Source organism: Pelophylax lessonae (genome assembly GCF_965119305.1).
Source record: "Pelophylax lessonae genome assembly, chromosome: 6".
In the NCBI taxonomy this organism is placed as follows: Eukaryota; Metazoa; Chordata; class Amphibia; order Anura; family Ranidae; genus Pelophylax; species Pelophylax lessonae.
In genome coordinates this window covers 304,831,059-304,847,461 of record NC_138773.1, presented here as the reverse complement: position 1 = coordinate 304,847,461, position 16,403 = coordinate 304,831,059, and the positions used below count along the sequence as shown (strand labels likewise).

Below are 16,403 nucleotides of genomic sequence, written 5' to 3'. Positions count from 1 at the left end.
CCAGTCCAGAACTGGTTAATTGAACAAATTGAAGTTATAAGCTGATTGGCTACCATGCAAAGCTTTTGCACTCTCCAGTTTTAGTAAATCAGCCCTAATGTATTGATTGTCACGGTAGGCTCTCACATTGCATAGTTTATGGTAAATCTAAAGGTGACCATGCATTATACAATCTGATTGTATACCCTTTAGATCTATCATCAACTATGTAGTGCCGGATTTGATACACATTGAATGGGTTTTTCCTTGTATTACATAGTTTTGGTAAATATAAAGGAAAGTGCCTTGAGCCGGGATAAGCGCAGGAGGCTCTGTTTTGTAACTTTGCATACTGAATACTTACATAAAAAAGAAGTTTAAAAAAAATAAATAAATAAAGTAGATTGTACAATCAGATTGTGTAGTGCAAGGCCAGTTTAGGACTGATCTTTTCAACTATACACAGGGCCGGCCCTACCATGGGTCCCGCTGGGTCCATTGGACCCAGGCAGCGCTTGGAGAGCAGCAGCAAATATAGGTAATGAAAGCATGTACAGGACCTTTACATTTATTTATTACATTTATTAGGAGTTAAATTAATCTTATTTTGCTCTGAAAAGTCCATTTTTTTCTGTGTTTTTATAATTTGCAGTCCAGGCTTTGCTCCTTATTTTAAGTTCATTGTGTAAGGAGTTTATTGATTTGGTTTTGACCTTCAGACGGTTTTAGCAGCCACACTGAGTTGTCACCGTAGCCCTGACAAAAGAAACTGTTACTTTGCCTTAAATTATGGATCATCTTTAATTCCGATTGGGCAATCCAAATCCGGTATGTGAAGTAAACATAGGCAGTCAACGGTGCAGTTTTAGTCCCAGGAAAATCTATGAGGGAGATGGCAGACTGCATGGGTTGAGGGCTGTAAGTCCCTGAGCACCTCTGCCCTTTGAGTGATAATATTTTATTTTTCCCATAGAGAACCTCCTTGTTTTTTGCATATAAAATCTCGGAAGCCGGGTAGTCCTCGTAGCGTCTGCTCTTTATTTACACACGCTCACCCACTCCGTGATGCGGCACTCTTCGCACACCACATAGCAGCACCAGTGGAACTTGCAGTTGCAGCGCTCGCTGCGCGTCTGCCGCAGAATGTTGTGGCCCCGGCCGCAGCAGAGGCTCTCACAGTTGTCCATCCCCGGGCTGGTTTTATTGCATATCCGCCCTTGCGTCCCCGCTGAGTCCATATGCAGCTCCTGCTCGCAGAAGTCAGGCGACTTCTCGAAATACACCAAGTCATTAATGCTGGCCCGCCTCCGATACGGGGCCTGCGTCTGCTCCAACTGGCCCAGCTGTCCATTGTTTCTGTTGTGGGGCCTTATAAGGGTGGCCACCGTGAACCTGTCCTTCAGGACGGAGCCAATTGTTCGAAACTCAGGGGTGACCTGCCAACAGGTCTTGAGCTGGCAGCTTCCCGAAGTGCCATGGCATTTGCATTTCCGTTTCATGTTGTCCATCACAACCTAAAAAAAAAAAAGAAAATAGTTAAAGGATCACAAAATAATAAAAAAATATATATTTAAAGCCAGCCAGGGCGGATTTGATTTAAATCACAATTAAAATCATGATTTAGATCACTACTAAAAAGGCTTGATATAATTCATCATTTTTAAAGAGCAACTGTCATCTCTGTCCCGCAGTGACTCCTCCTCTGACCCGCAGTTGACTCACCGACAGTCCCATTTACTTTAATGGGATGGCCGGTGATGTGGCAGTGACACAACAAGGTGAGGGACGTGGCGGCAGCAGGTGAGTGGATGGCGCTGCCATGATGGATCTGAAATGACAGGGGCTCTTTAACCCTAAGGACTCATTCTTGCTGCTAGTTAGTGTGAAATTATGTGAATGCATCAATGCAGCGCATGTTATCTCAGCTTGCAGAGCTTGGATTTATTGAATGAGTTTACCTAAAATGTAAATATTGCAGAATATACATATATACAGAATATATATATATATATATATATATATATATATATATATGCTACATAACTAAGCTCCATTTCTTGCTAAATCAACCAAATTATTAATGTATCTTTAACAGTAGATTTTTACTCCAAAAGCATTTTATTAAAATAAATTTGATAAAAATCAAAAAATCTGATTTAAATAATAAAAAAAATCAGATTTTTTAATTTTTATTTTAAGTAATAATCATTGATTTTTATCCACCCTGCCGCCAGCACTTTTTTTCTTTTTATATTTTGGAGTTTGGAAAGGTTGGAACTTCTGTCAGGTGTTTTTTGCTGTCTGATCCCCAATGGGGATATTTCCCATCACTTCCTGTCCCAGAGACAAAGCAGGAAGTTAAAGGAAACCTCTCCAAAGTGAGAAAAATCCCCCCCCCCCCCCCCACCGAGGAGAGTCCCTGGTGGATTTCCCCTACCTGCAGTTCTAGTGACAATTGTAACATTTTGGATTTTCCATCACATTTTGTCCCTATGATAATGATCACCAGGACAAAAAGAGAGGGTTAATCAACCCAGCAGAGACATGGATGTCAATAGTAATCTTCCCCCTTTTTTTTTTTCCAAAAGGAAAAAAAAAATTTGGCTTTAGATATTCTTTAACATATAAGTACAATGGCAACGGCATATAGACGACATACATGTCCTACAGTCTTTTAATAATGAAGGTTTTATGTACTACAAACACCTACCCTTACTAGGCATAGCAGGTATGCTCCATTCATTAACTCACAATAACCGTTCCTGCCTGCTTCCCAGATCCATGCTACAACCCTGCCTATAGGCCAGCTACTTATGAATTTCAGGAGCACGTGAACCTGTCCTCCTCTAATCCTCTTCTGAAGCTGCAACCAATCACCAGGTTTGAGCACTTTCACATGGGGGCAAGAGGAAGGGGACATGTCAACCAGTATGCAAGTGTCAACTATAGAAAAGAGATTATAATTTCATAGGCTCCATGGGGTTGATTTACTAAAACTAGAGAGTGAAAAGTCTGGTGCAACTGTGCATGATAGCCAATCAGCTTCTAACTTCAGCTTGTTCAATTAAACTTTGACAAAGAAACTTGGAAGCTGATTGGTTTCTATGCAGAGCTGCATTCAATTTTGCACTTTCCGGTTTTAGTAAATCAACCCCTATGTGTGATCTGCTTCCCAGATACATGCTAGAGCCTGCTTTCAGACCAACTACCTATGAATTTTGGGAGCACATGAGCCTTTCCTCCTCCAATGCTTTTAACTACAGCCAATCACTAGCTTTGAACACTCATTTGGCACATGGGGCAAGAGTAAGGGGGCATGTGAAGCAGTATGCAAGTGTCAAACTGCTGATATTTGCACAGGGTCTATGTGGGTGTTGGGGGGGGGGGCACCTTTAAATGCTCTGCTGGTCCTGCATTGTATGTGAAGGCATTGGAGAGGGAGCAGTTGCATGGCAGGCATCTGATGGGGAAGAAGCCTCCAGGTCTGAAGAGTATGATAAGCAATGAACTCTTCTAGAGTCCCCCGAGACTTAAGCCTAGTACACACTACTGACAGCTCCTGTCAGAGCAACTGTACTAACAATCCGATGTTAGTACGGCGATTTCCCCCGCTGACCTGTTGTGTTCTGACAGAGGGGTGGCCTCCCCACCAGAACACTCCGATCAGCGCTCTCTGCAATTGGCTGAAACAGTTTACTAAACAGGTGCAAAGTTAGAATTATAAGCGTAAACAATGGCAAAAAGCATGCAAAAATTGCAAAATAATACAAACCAGATTATGAAAGCTGCACAAACATGAACTCCTCCCAGCAATGTCTCTGCGGTTCAAACGGTAACAAGTGGTTACATAGCACAGTCTCTAGAAGCCTCTAATGCAACAGAGTCTAGCTGAGAATCACTACTTCAGTAAAACTGATCAGAACACATACAGCTAGTTGCATTATATATCATCCCGCACAAGCAGTTCTGGTAACACAGGTACACAGCTGAAGGGATCCAAGGCCCAAGTACTCTGGTAGCATTTAGAGAGTGGTTTCCCACAGTTGCTGAGTGTTCCAGACAATAGCTGTTTGCTATTAGGCTCAGGCCACATGCCAGTTCTGACAGTTGAGAGCCTCTATTGTAAGTATGTATGTACCATACCTGTGGGATCCCTATGGAAGCCGGAAATCACTGTACAGCAGTAGGCATTGCTACAGTGATTACCACCAGCTTCCGGGTCCCATGCATGAGCACCATTCAGAGAATGCTTTGCATTTTCTCAAAGAAAGCAAAGTGTACACTGAATGGACAAGGTGGAGGTTGTAACATCACTTCCCCACCTCTCCACCTTGTCCAATGGCACCTGTGCCAAGGGAGTTACCTACTGCATTCACAATGCAGCAGAACAGCTGCTTGGCACAGGATCTGGAAGCTAGCGGCGATCAACATAGTACCAGGTATGGTCCAAGGTGGACCAATGCAACTATGTAAGAATTGTCCTATCTAAACTTCAGTTTTAAGCTGATATTTCCCCACTTATACCTGATATGAGATTCCTGGACAAGAATTCCACATTTTGTCTCCTCTTTAGCCACCTACAGATATAAGACGGCAGTGGAACATGCACAATCCAACCTTCAAAAGGCCTGTAGAACATCAGTTGGTAGAGATATGGGCTCCTTTAAAGTCTCGTCATCCACCTTTAGGGCCCTTTCACACAGGCAGGTCCGCCTGTCAGTTTTTTCAGGCGGACCTGATGGGACCTTGAAGTCTCCTCTATGGGGTGGCCGATGTCAGCAGTGACATGTCCACTGACATTCACCGCTATCCGATCCTGTCCGCAGAATCCAAGTGGATGGATCGGATGAAAACGTTACCACTAGATTTCCCCATAGAGGAGACCAGGACTGTGTCCTTGTCCGCTCTGCACAGTGGAGCAGACAGGACCTGTCATCCGCCTGCTCAGCAGTGATCAGCAGAGTCATCCCCCGCTGAGCAAGCAGAATCCATTCCACAGAGGCGCCTGTTTGAAAGGGGTCTTACAGCTCAATGACCCATCTTGCAACACTTTTACGACTGGTGAGTCTCAGGTCACAGAAACGTTTTTTATTGCCCATTTATTATAATAAAAAAGCTTACGTTCCAGAGCATGTATCCCAAAAATGAGGAAGATGCAAGAGTTGGGCCGAGCTTTAGATCAACACAGAAATCTCCAGGTATACAGTCTCGTTACCAATAATACGTTATTGATGCCGGAGATTAACTAGGATTTCTCTATTGAGCAGTCAAAGTGAACTTGAAAGTGTCTCGGATTTGTTTACACATCCATCCAGCTTATTTTTTTTGAGCTGTCTCTCCGAGACCGAAGGGTTAACAAAAATTTTTGCAACAACTGTCAATATGAGTCCAGGCAAATAAACGGGAGGCTTAAAGATTTATGGAAACAAGCCTGGAGCTAATTGGTATGAAAGCCAAAGCTCCTCTGACAAGTTGTTTTCTAACAAGACTTACGTGCCCCGCAGGTGAAGCGTGAGGTCGCAGGTAGGTCAAGGAGGAGAAGGGTGAAAGGTCAGAGCGGAGTTATGCACAGAGTCATATACCTTTAGAGATGGTTTTAACATTGGGAAGCTTTTCCCAGTCTTGAGCGTAACCAAAAAAATATTGTAAGAAATAACAAATTTTATAGCGGGCAATATCTACGATGGAGGAGTCATTTCAGGTTGCTGTGTTGCAGTTTCATCCACGAATAAAAATTCAGATTGTATGCATGCTGGAAAATTGTATAACTTGCTGGTCTCTTGTATTTCCTATGGACACCAACATAGCACCCAACAGTCCCTTTTTAGGGATGGACAATCCCTCTTGTGGAAGCAATCCCTCTGTCTCTTACCTCCTCACCTGACCTTATGCTTGGCCTGATAGATCTCCATATGTAATTGTACTATTTAAAATAGAACTATGTCTTGCTGAAGTAGCACCCTCCTAGATAGGAGCTGCTGTAGCAAATTGGATCATGCTTTGCTGGGGTTTATTTTAGCCTTCTGGATCAATAGCGGGTATAGGATTGTGTATATGGGATTGTATGGAAGTGTTTTCAATACGTTTTTTTTTTTTTTTTTTTATGGTTGAACCAGATGGACTTGTGTCTTTTTTCAACCTGACTAATAACTATGTAAGATTGGTGCTAGGAATTACATACCAAACAAAAAGTGGTCCAGGCGCTAATTCTTTAGATGAGTTCTTGTGGGGCCATAATGCCAAATGGCCATGATGTTAAAAGTAGAACCAATGAATGCTAGTACACCTAGGCTGCCAAATCCCTGACACAGGATGATGTGCAAGCTATGGAAATTGTTGGAAGGAGGGATGGCGCACTACGGTGTTAGAAATTAGCCATACCTCATAAATCCAGTGTGTAGCGGCCACACATACTCGCAAGGTCCCTTCCATCCGCACTGGCGTTCTTCTGCACCTCTGGGATTCCATACTTTCTCCCCCCCCCCTTTCACCATCTTTGGGTTCGGATCATCTTGCTCCACATGGTATGGGATTCCTACAGCACCCCAGAGAGACACCGGAGACTCCAGGACTGGTTTGGTTTTAATCTTCATTTATTAAACTTTCATGATACCTTTCCATCAATACTTTTTTGTCAGTATTTTGATTTATGAGGTATGGCTAATTTCTACACCATAGTGCGCCATCCCTCCTTCCAACAATTTCCATAGCTAGGAATTACATAAGTTAGAATTAGTTGTTTTTTGATAGGTAAATGTAGTTGCCACACTATTGTCAGTGTGGCTGTATTGATTTGGTAAGCAAAAGCATATTCTGCCCACTGTATTCGATGAAGCTGCAATTTGCTAGTCAGGTCTGCTCAGTGTGTTCAGCTGCTGTAAATCTGGACTATAGTTTCCTTGTATCCAGGGAAGTTGAGAAGTTTCTGGATGATGGGTGTGGAGCAATGCAGATGGCAGCATGCATATTGATACAGCCCTGGCCTATCCCAGAGAGGCAGGCTCTGATAGCATGCTGGGAGACTGTATATATTCTGTGAGCACACTGAGTCCAGGGTCTTTTCCCAGAATGGATTAGTCCAGCCTGGATGGGGGGGGGGGGGGCATGCTGTCCTCCCAGGCAGAAGCTGCTGTTGGTGATACCTCAGGTGGGTGACTTGAGGGGCCTTAATTGTTGAGACCCGGGAGCTAAAGAGAACTGACTGAGGGGGCTGTCTGCTGAAGATCTGGTCTGGTGTCATGGAAAGGTTTTGCTTGGAGTTTGGACAAAGGCTACCAGCAGTCCTTGGGCCTTGTGAGCAGTGGCGGCTGGTCATACGCCACCCCCCCCCATCCATGCGTCCAGCCCTCTAATCTACATGCGGGGCGCCAGACGCATGGAGCTTAATGGGGCTTTTTTTTTTTTTAGCCATGTGATTAGAGCCAGAGGCTCTCACAGGCTAAAAAAAAGGGTGGGCTCGGGGCGCAGAGCAGCCACCTGTCTGTCCGTTCTCTCTGTCCTCTCCTCTCCTGTCTCCCTGTGGTCCGGGGGGGGATGGTGTGCAGCCTGGTGTGGTCCGGGGGGGGGGGGGTATGGTGCAGTCGGTCTGCCGCCCAACCCCGCCCATGGAGCACCAGCCGCCACTGCTTGTGAGTACAGACACTTGAGAGATCTTGGGGACCTTTGTGCTTTTGCTACCCCTCTGGTACTATTTAGTCAGCCAAGGATCTATTTAAAGAGGACATGGGCTGGTTTCCTGAGGAGCTTTGTCCACCTAATCTCCTACTTCAAGGCAGTTTACTCTGGTGACTCTAACTACCACTACTAAGTTGAAGTCTACTGTTTGTTGACCAAAAAAACAGAAAAGTGACAATAGTACATAAAAAATAATAGTAGTACATAAAAAATGTATCAAATTATTATGTCCAAAAAATTGATATGACACATTGAGTGATATAGATATACATGCATTAATTAAGTCCTTGTAATGGAAAAAGTCCCAAAATAGTGATAGGAAAATAATGTGAATATAACGGATAAATAACGCGCTGTCCTCCACCTCAGTGCCCCAATCTCCACAACATGCGATTAGGCTTACTAGATGACAAACGGTATTGAGCCAATAAACAGCCACTAGATATGGATCAATGAATCGATTCCAGGGGGATATCCACCCAAAGGGAAACACCAAATGAGACAGACTGGATGCCACAGACCATACAGAGCAGCCGGCGACACTCAAGGCAGTAATCCACTCAAAGTCCTAAGAGTCCGAATGGCTCAAGGTTTCCACCATAAAGAAAAGGATAATGCTCCATAGTGTGAATCGTAAAAACAATGTATTTAAATAAAAGAGGAAAACTTAAATTCAAATAGAAGATAAGCGCTAAAACAACAAGCGAAGCCGGTTGGCTTCTAATTCAGCCCCTCCTTCCATCCTACCCGATTTTTATCCACCCTGGTTTTCGGTTGGTAAAAAAAAAAAAACGACTGAATTCTGGAACAAATTTTGAACAATATTCGAACGTACTGAGTATTTTTGCACAAATTTTAGTTCCAAATATTACTAGCGTACAGCAAGTTTAACCACATCCTGCCCATCGTAATGAAGGCAGCAGGGTGGCTTTCTCTTTCTGGGACGACGTGGGACGACGTCATATGACGTCGCCGCAGTCTCACCGCACATCGATGATCGGCAGCATGCCAATTGGCAGCACGCTGTGTCCTTGAGACACGGCGTAACCGCAAACTCAGGAAAGAGTTGATGATGAGGCTCTTTACCCATGTGTTCAGCTGTGTCCAATCAAAGCTGATCACATACAAACAAAGTAATGTTGGTTATCAGCTCTCCTTGCTCTCACACTGGCAGGGGGTAAGGAGAAGAGAGCCGCTCAGCAGCAACTCCTTACAGGGTAGACGTGTACAGATAATCAGGGAACTAATCATCACGGTCTTGATTATCAATGCAGCCCCAACAGTGACCATCAGTGATGCCAATCAGTGCCCATCAGTAATGTCAATCTGTGCCCATCAGAGATGCCAATCAGTGCTGCTTTTCAGTGCCCATCAGTGCCAGCTCATCAGTGCCACCCATCAGGGCTGCCTATCAGTGCCCATAAGTGCCACCTATCAGTGTCTATTAGTGCCTCCTACCAGTGCCCATTAGTGCCACCTATCAGTGCCCATCAGTGCCACCTATTAGTGCCGACTATCAGTTTTTAATTTCTGTCTTTTTTCATTTTTTTAGCAATAAATGAAAAACCCAGTGGTGATTAAATACCACCAAAAGAAAGCTCTATTTGTGTGAAAAGAATTATAAACGTGTCATAAGGGTACAGTGTTGTATGACCGCACAATTGTCATTCAAAGTGTGACAGCGCTGAAAGCTGAAAATTGGTCTGAGCAGGAAGGGGGTGAAAGTGCCCGGTAGTTGTTAAAGGTGTCTCTACTCCCATTTGGGAAGTTTGGTTATAGGAGATTATTCTTCCTGAGGATACATTGATACATTTATTACACGGGATTCCTATGAATGATCCTGTGTAAAATATTGTGATACTTTTCAACCTAACGAATGTTTCCAATCTGACCCAACAAAGGCCGGGATATCTCGGCATTGTCCTAGCATTGCACTATACGGCACAACCAATAAACAGAGCCGTATCCTTCTACACAAGAAGAGCAGTGCGCCCCGGGCTCTGGATCTCGCACACACAAACACCCTCTTCCTGCAGATACGCCCTCCGAACAATGGCACAACATTGTCCTCCATGGAGTTTACACAATCATGGGCACGCTTGTCATGTGATTGACACTGTTTAGCAGATCAAAGGCCATTATCTAATGTTTTCCAACTGTTTTTCTGGTCGTCAAGATGGACCATTGTCATGTTGTGGCATACCAGGAAGCCGTTTGTCAGTTGTTACATATGTGTCCATGTAGAGTTAATGGAAGGCAGAGGGAACGCGAGTGCATTATTATTTCTTCAATGGCAAATGCACAACAGCTGAATACACAGGCGATACACTCGGAGCGGATCTTGTGATCTGAGTAAAGTCATACATATCATCCACAAAGTAACAAAGTGACACTAAGCTCTGGAGTAAAAATAAATTATTATTTACACATATGTATTGATAAAGGGACACTTAGCTCCTGGTGCCCAACATGTGGCCCTCGGGCCCCCTGCAGACACTAATCTGTGTTTCCGTTTTGCCCTGTTATAGCAGTGATCTCTAGCAGTCTTGTGTAATATATCTCCAGTCTATGACTGACTCCAGAAGCATGTCCCCAGTCAACCACAACTCCCATAGCATGTTCACAGTTTCTGAAAGTGTCCTGCAGCGTGCCTGCAGTCTCTGACCATTTCCTGTATCATGTCTGCAGTCTCTGACCATCTCTTGTGTCATGTGTGCAGTCTCCAACCATCTCTTGCATCATGTGTGCAGTCTCTGACGATCTCTTATAACATATCGGCAGTCTCTGACCATCTCTTGTATCATGTCTGCAGTCTCTGACCATCTCTTGTATCATGTCTGCAGTCTCTGACCATCTCTTGTATCATGTCTAATGTCTCTGACCATCTCTTGTGTCATGTGTGCAGTCTCCAATCATCTCTTGCATCATGTGTGCAGTCTCTGACGATTTCTTATAACATATCGGCAGTCTCTGACCATCTCTTGTATCATGTCTGCAGTCTCTGACCATCTCTTGTATCATGTCTGCAGTCTCTGACCATCTCTTGTATCATGTCTAAAGTCTCTGACCATCTCTTGTGTCATGTGTGCAGTCTCCAATCATCTCTTGCATCATGTGTGCAGTCTCTGACGATCTCTTATAACATATCGGCAGTCTCTGACCATCTCTTGTATCATGTCCAGTCTCTAACCATCCCTTGTATCATGCTCGCAGTCTCTAACCATCCCTTGTATCATGCTTGCAGTCTCTGACCAACTCCTGTATTGTGTCTGCAGTCTCTTACCATCTCTTGTATCATATCCTTAGTCTCTGACCATCTTTTGTATCATATTTAAAGTCTTTGACCATCTCTTGTATCATGTCCGCAGTCTCTGACCATCTCTTTTATCATGTCCGCAGTCTCTGACCATCTCCTGTATTGTGTCTGCAGTCTTTGACCATCCCTTGTAATATTTCTACAGTCTCCGACCATCCCTTGTATTATTTCTGCAGTCTCTGACCATCCTTTGTGCTACGACTGCAGTCTCTGACCATCTCCTGTTTCATGTCTGCAGTCTCTGACCATCTCCTGTATCATGTCTGCAGTCTCTAACAATTTCCTGTTTCATGTCCGCAATCTCTGACCAACTCCTGTATCATGTCTGAAGTTTCTGACCATCTCCTGTATCATGTTTGCAGTCTCTGACCATCTCTTGTACCATGTCTGCAGTCTCTGACCATCTTCTGTATTATGTCCGCAGTCAGTCTCTGACCATCTTCTGTATTATGTCCGCAGTCTCTGACCATCTCCTGTTTCATGTCTGCAGTCTCTGACCATCTCCTGTATCATGTCTGCAGTCTCTGACCATCTCCTGTTTCATGTCCGCAATCTCTGACCATCTCCTGTATCATGTTTGCAGTCTCTGACCATCTCTTGTACCATGTCTGCAGTCTCCGACCATCTTCTGTATTATGTCCGCAGTCTCTGAGAATCTATTGTATTATGCCCATAGTCTTTGACTATATCCTGTTATGAGTCTGCTTTCTCAGACACAGAATATTCACTAAAATTAATGTGCGGGCATTGTATGATGTCAGGGGCTCAACCTATTCTCCAAAAATAATCCATATACATCCACTACTTAGTGGTCCTGGTATCTATTGTTCATGAAATCCTTTCTTAGTTGCTGCCCCCTTATAATATCTTCTGTGAGCTCCTGCACTTTTCTTTTCTTCTCTGACTTCCATTTGTCTGTGCAGTGCACGTTAGGTACGGTGTACTACTCTATGCACTCTATAAATCCCAAAGTCCACAGGAGGAGTCTCAGGAGTGAGCAAGAAAGGGTGGCTACGTTCCTCCATACAGTGGGACTACGGCAGGGTGACTACATTCCTACATACAGTGGGACTAAGGCAGGGTGGCTACATTCCTACATACAGTGGGACTAAGACAGGGTGGCTACATTCCTACATACAGTGGGACTATGGCAGGGTGCTAAATGCTAACGCTGCTAAACGTGCATTAACGCCAATACAAAACGCTTCTAAAAGCACGTTTTTACAGCTGCTTTTTCCTGGCGTCAGAACAGACTTTGCAGTTCGTTTTTTTTTCAAACGCCCCGTGTGCATGACTCAAAACACAAGGACATAGTTGTCAACATTTGAAAAAAAATTCCAAGGACACTTTGCAGCACAGCTATCAATTACTTACTTGAAAATGTACCACACCCACTTCCCTGAAGCTCCGCCCACTCAGCATAATTATTCTCCGCCTACTTATCATCAGATTATAGCATCTTCGCATTTGCCGAGACAGTACCGGCAGAGTAAATTACCAGGGACAGGCTCCTGTTTTCCGGGACTGTCCCAGAAAAAAGGGGACAGTTGGCAAGTATGCAAGGATAAAGACCTTTATTTTAGCCATGTGACAGCTCCGGTCCGCTCGCTCGGATTCTGAGTTACCAACAAGACAGACAGGAACCCCCCAGCGCCTAGTAGAAGAGTAATTTCAAATGCTGGCATCCCAATGCTTTTATCTTAGCATGCAGGAAGGTTGGCTGTTCCAGTGAAGGAGAGCTTTATATGCAAACAAGGACCTTTCAGTGGATTTCCAAGTCTACATAAATAAATTCCTGACATTTCACAATACACAGAAAATGTATCAGAACAAAACAGATGCAAAGACCTCATCGCCAGACCATTCATCTCAACACCAATCATCCCATTAGATTTTATGTGTATTCTATGGATTTTATTTCCCTGTACAATCTTCCACTGTGAAGATCAGGGGTAACCAACCTTTGAGAGGTGGAGCTCTACCTGAACAACATGAAGGAGATCAAAGATCATTGGGGTTCAGCGCCTTTATTTTTTAAGAAATTAGCTAGAAAGGCCTAACTAATTAGTCAGGAAAACTTATACTAAAATTTACTAAAACAAATGTCACTGTAAAAATATAAACTTACACTACCTAGTGTCAGTAGGGCAATGGACGGTATCAATAGGGCAGAGGATGGTGTCAGTAGAGCAGAGGATGTGGTCAGTAGGGCAGAGGATGGTGTCAGTAGAGCAGAGGACGGTGTCACTAGGGCAGTGGATGGTGTCAGTAGAGCAGAGGATGATGTCACTAGGGCAGAGGATAGTGTCAGTAGAACAGAGGACGGTGTCACTAGGGCAGAGGATGGTGTCAGTAGAGCAGAAGATGGTGTCACTAGGGCAGAGGATAGTGTTCGTAGAGGAGAAGTTGGTGTCACTAGGGCAGAGGATAGTGTCAGTAGAGCAGTGGACGGTGTCACTAGGGCAGAGGATGGTGTCAGTAGAGCAGAGGACGGTGTCACTTGGGCAGAGGATAGTGTCAGTAGAGCAGAGGACGGTGTCACTAGGGCAGAGGATGGTGTCAGTAGAGCAGAGGATAGTGTCAGTAGAGCAGAGGATGGTGTCAGTAGAGCAGTGGATGGTGTCACTAGGGCAAAGGATGGTGTCAGTATAGCAGTGGACGATGTCACTAGAGCAGAGGATGGTGTCAGTAGAGCAGAGGATGGTGTCACTAGGGCAGAGGATAGTGTCAGTAGAGCAGAGGACGGTGTCACTAGGGCAGAGGATAGTGTTTGGAGAGCAGAGGACGGTGTCACTAGGGCAGAGGATAGTGTCAGTAGGGCAGTGGACAGTGTCACTAGGGCAGAGGATGGTGTCAGTAGAGCAGAGGATGGTATCAGTAGAGCAGTGGACGGTGTCACTAGGGCAGAGGATTGTGTAAGTAGAGCAGTGGACGATGTCACTAGGGCAGAGGATAGTATCAGTAGAGCAGAGGATGGTGTCACTTGGGCATCGTATTGTGTCAGTAGAGCAGAGGATGGTGTCACTAGGGCAGAGGATAGTGTCAGTAGAACAGAGGACGGTGTCACTAGGGCAGAGGATAGTGTCACTAGGGCAGTGGACGGTGTCACTAGGGCAGAGGATGGTGTCAGTAGAGCAGAGGACGGTGTCACTAGGGCAGAGGAGTGTCATTAGAGCAGAGGACGGTGTCACTAGGGCAGAGGATAGTGTCAGTAGAGCAGAGGACAGTGTCACTAGAGCAGAGGAGTGTCAGTAGAGCAAAGGACGGTGTCACTAGGGCAGAGGATAGTGTCACTAGGGCAGTGGACGGTGTCACTAGGGCAGAGGATGGTGTCAGTAGAGGAGAGGACGGTGTCACTAGGGCAGAGGAGTGTCATTAGAGCAGAGGACGGTGTCACTAGGGCAGAGGATAGTGTCAGTAGAACAGAGGACGGTGTCACTAGGGCAGAGGATAGTGTCAGTAGGGCAGTTGACTGTGTCACTAGGGCAGAGGATGGTGTCAGTAGAGCAGATGACGGTGTCACTAGGGCAGAGGAGTGTCAGTAGAGCAGAGGACGGTGTCACTAGGGCAGAGGATAGTGTCACTAGGGCAGAGGATGGTGTCAGTAGAGCAGAGGACGGTGTCACTAGGGCAGAGGAGTGTCATTAGAGCAGAGGACGGTGTCACTAGGGCAGAGGATAGTGTCAATAGAACAGAGGACTGTGTCAGTAGGGCAGAGGTTGGTGTCAGTAGAGTAGAGGATGGTGTCAGTAGAGCAGTGGACAGTGTCAGTAGAGCAGTGGAGGTGTCAGTAGGACAGTGGATGGTGTCAGTCGGTAAAGCAATGGAAGGTGTCAGTAGAGCAGTGGGCGGTGTTTTTTTTTACTTTTCACAATAATGTTTTATTTTATTTTTACAATTTTTTAAAGAGGCCAGTTGGGGGCTTTGGTGAAATATCAGGGGTCTAAACAGACCCCTGATGTCACATTTTTAAGAAAGAAACTGAGAACAAAGATTCCCCAGTCCAGCTGCACTGGACAGTGAATGAATGGGAAGTGCTCTGTGCTGACAGGCTTACTGTTCATTCACAAACTGAATCATAGTAAACAGTTTACTATGCTTCACCTATGAATGAACACATTGAGTAATCGGTATTGATCACTCACTGTGTTCATTCAGAAAAGTAAGAGGGGATGTGCCATTTACCAGCCCCTTTTCCCCCCTCTCCATCCTGAAGATCCCCTGCAGCAGCTAGCGGGAGAGGAGGGAAGCCAGCAGCGCTGTAGGGGGAGGGAGGAGACCAGGGGAGCACACGGGGGCCAGAGCAGCGGAAAGAAGAGGAACAGGAGGGGTGGTGGTGCCAGCATTTATTGGAACCGATCTGTATTTGGTCAGGGTGTCCGATGTCAGTTCACCTATTTTCTGTAAAGGTGAAATAACACTTTAAGGAAGATTTCTGGTATAAATATGTTTACATAGATACATTGGTCCAGCTTGGAGCAACTCTGTATATACAATACTTGTGGGATCCCTCTAGAACAGTGGTCTCCAAACTGTGGCCCTTTGCTTGCCTTTATCCAGCCCTTCGGGCATTTTCCCGCCACTGTCAGCAACAGTGGGGAATAGTTCCTACCACTGAGATCGACAGTGGGCCACTATTTCTCCCACTGACACCAATGATGGGGCACTATTCCTCCCACTGACACCAATGACGGGGCACTATTCCTCCCACTGACACCAATGATGGGGCACCATTCCTCCCACTGACACCAATGATAGGCCACTATTCCTCCCACTGATACCAATGATGGGGCACTATTCCTCCCACTGACACCAATGATGGCGCACTATTCCTCCCACTGACACCAATGATGGGCACTATTCCTCCCACTGATACCAATGACGGGCCACTATTCCTCCCACTGATACCAATGACGGGGCACTATTCCTCCCACTACCAATGATAGGGCACTATTCCTCCCACTACCAATGATGGGGCACTATTCCTCCCACTACCAATGATGGGGCACTATTCCTCCCACTGATACCAATGATGGGGCACTGTTCCTTCCCCTAATACCAAAGACGGGGCATTGTTTACTCCCACTGACATCAGAATATTTTCTAGTCCCGTTGGCCACAGACCGCGCCCCCCCCCCCCCAAACAAAAATTTGTAGGACAGTAAACTGACCCTTTGTCCAGGACGTTTGCACACCCCTGAACTAGAAGCTGGTAATCCTTGTACTAGATACCACTACTCCAATGATCTCCACTTGCGTCCAGGTCCGGTTCTGAGCAGCTGCCCTGCTACATTGTGAACACAGGAGGTCACTTTGCATCCTCTCAATGATTGCAAACCTTTCTGATCAGGAGAGGTAGGGTGATGACATCACTCTCTTAACCTCATCCAATCAGAGAATGCTCTGCATTCTTTGGGAAAATGCAAAACAGTCT

General features: G+C 45.3%; 1 protein-coding gene across 1 annotated transcript in view; it reads right to left on the bottom strand.

Annotated features, from left to right (window-relative positions):
• Positions 1-546: 546 nt before the first annotated feature.
• The window catches only part of WNT10A (Wnt family member 10A), a 109,896-nt gene continuing 94,039 nt past the window's right edge, over positions 547-16,403 (bottom strand). The window contains exon 4 of the mRNA XM_082260107.1: positions 547-1,493. Coding sequence (XP_082116233.1) covers positions 1,017-1,493 — 477 coding nt within the window. The 3' untranslated portion in view covers positions 547-1,016. The remainder of the gene's footprint in view (positions 1,494-16,403) is intronic.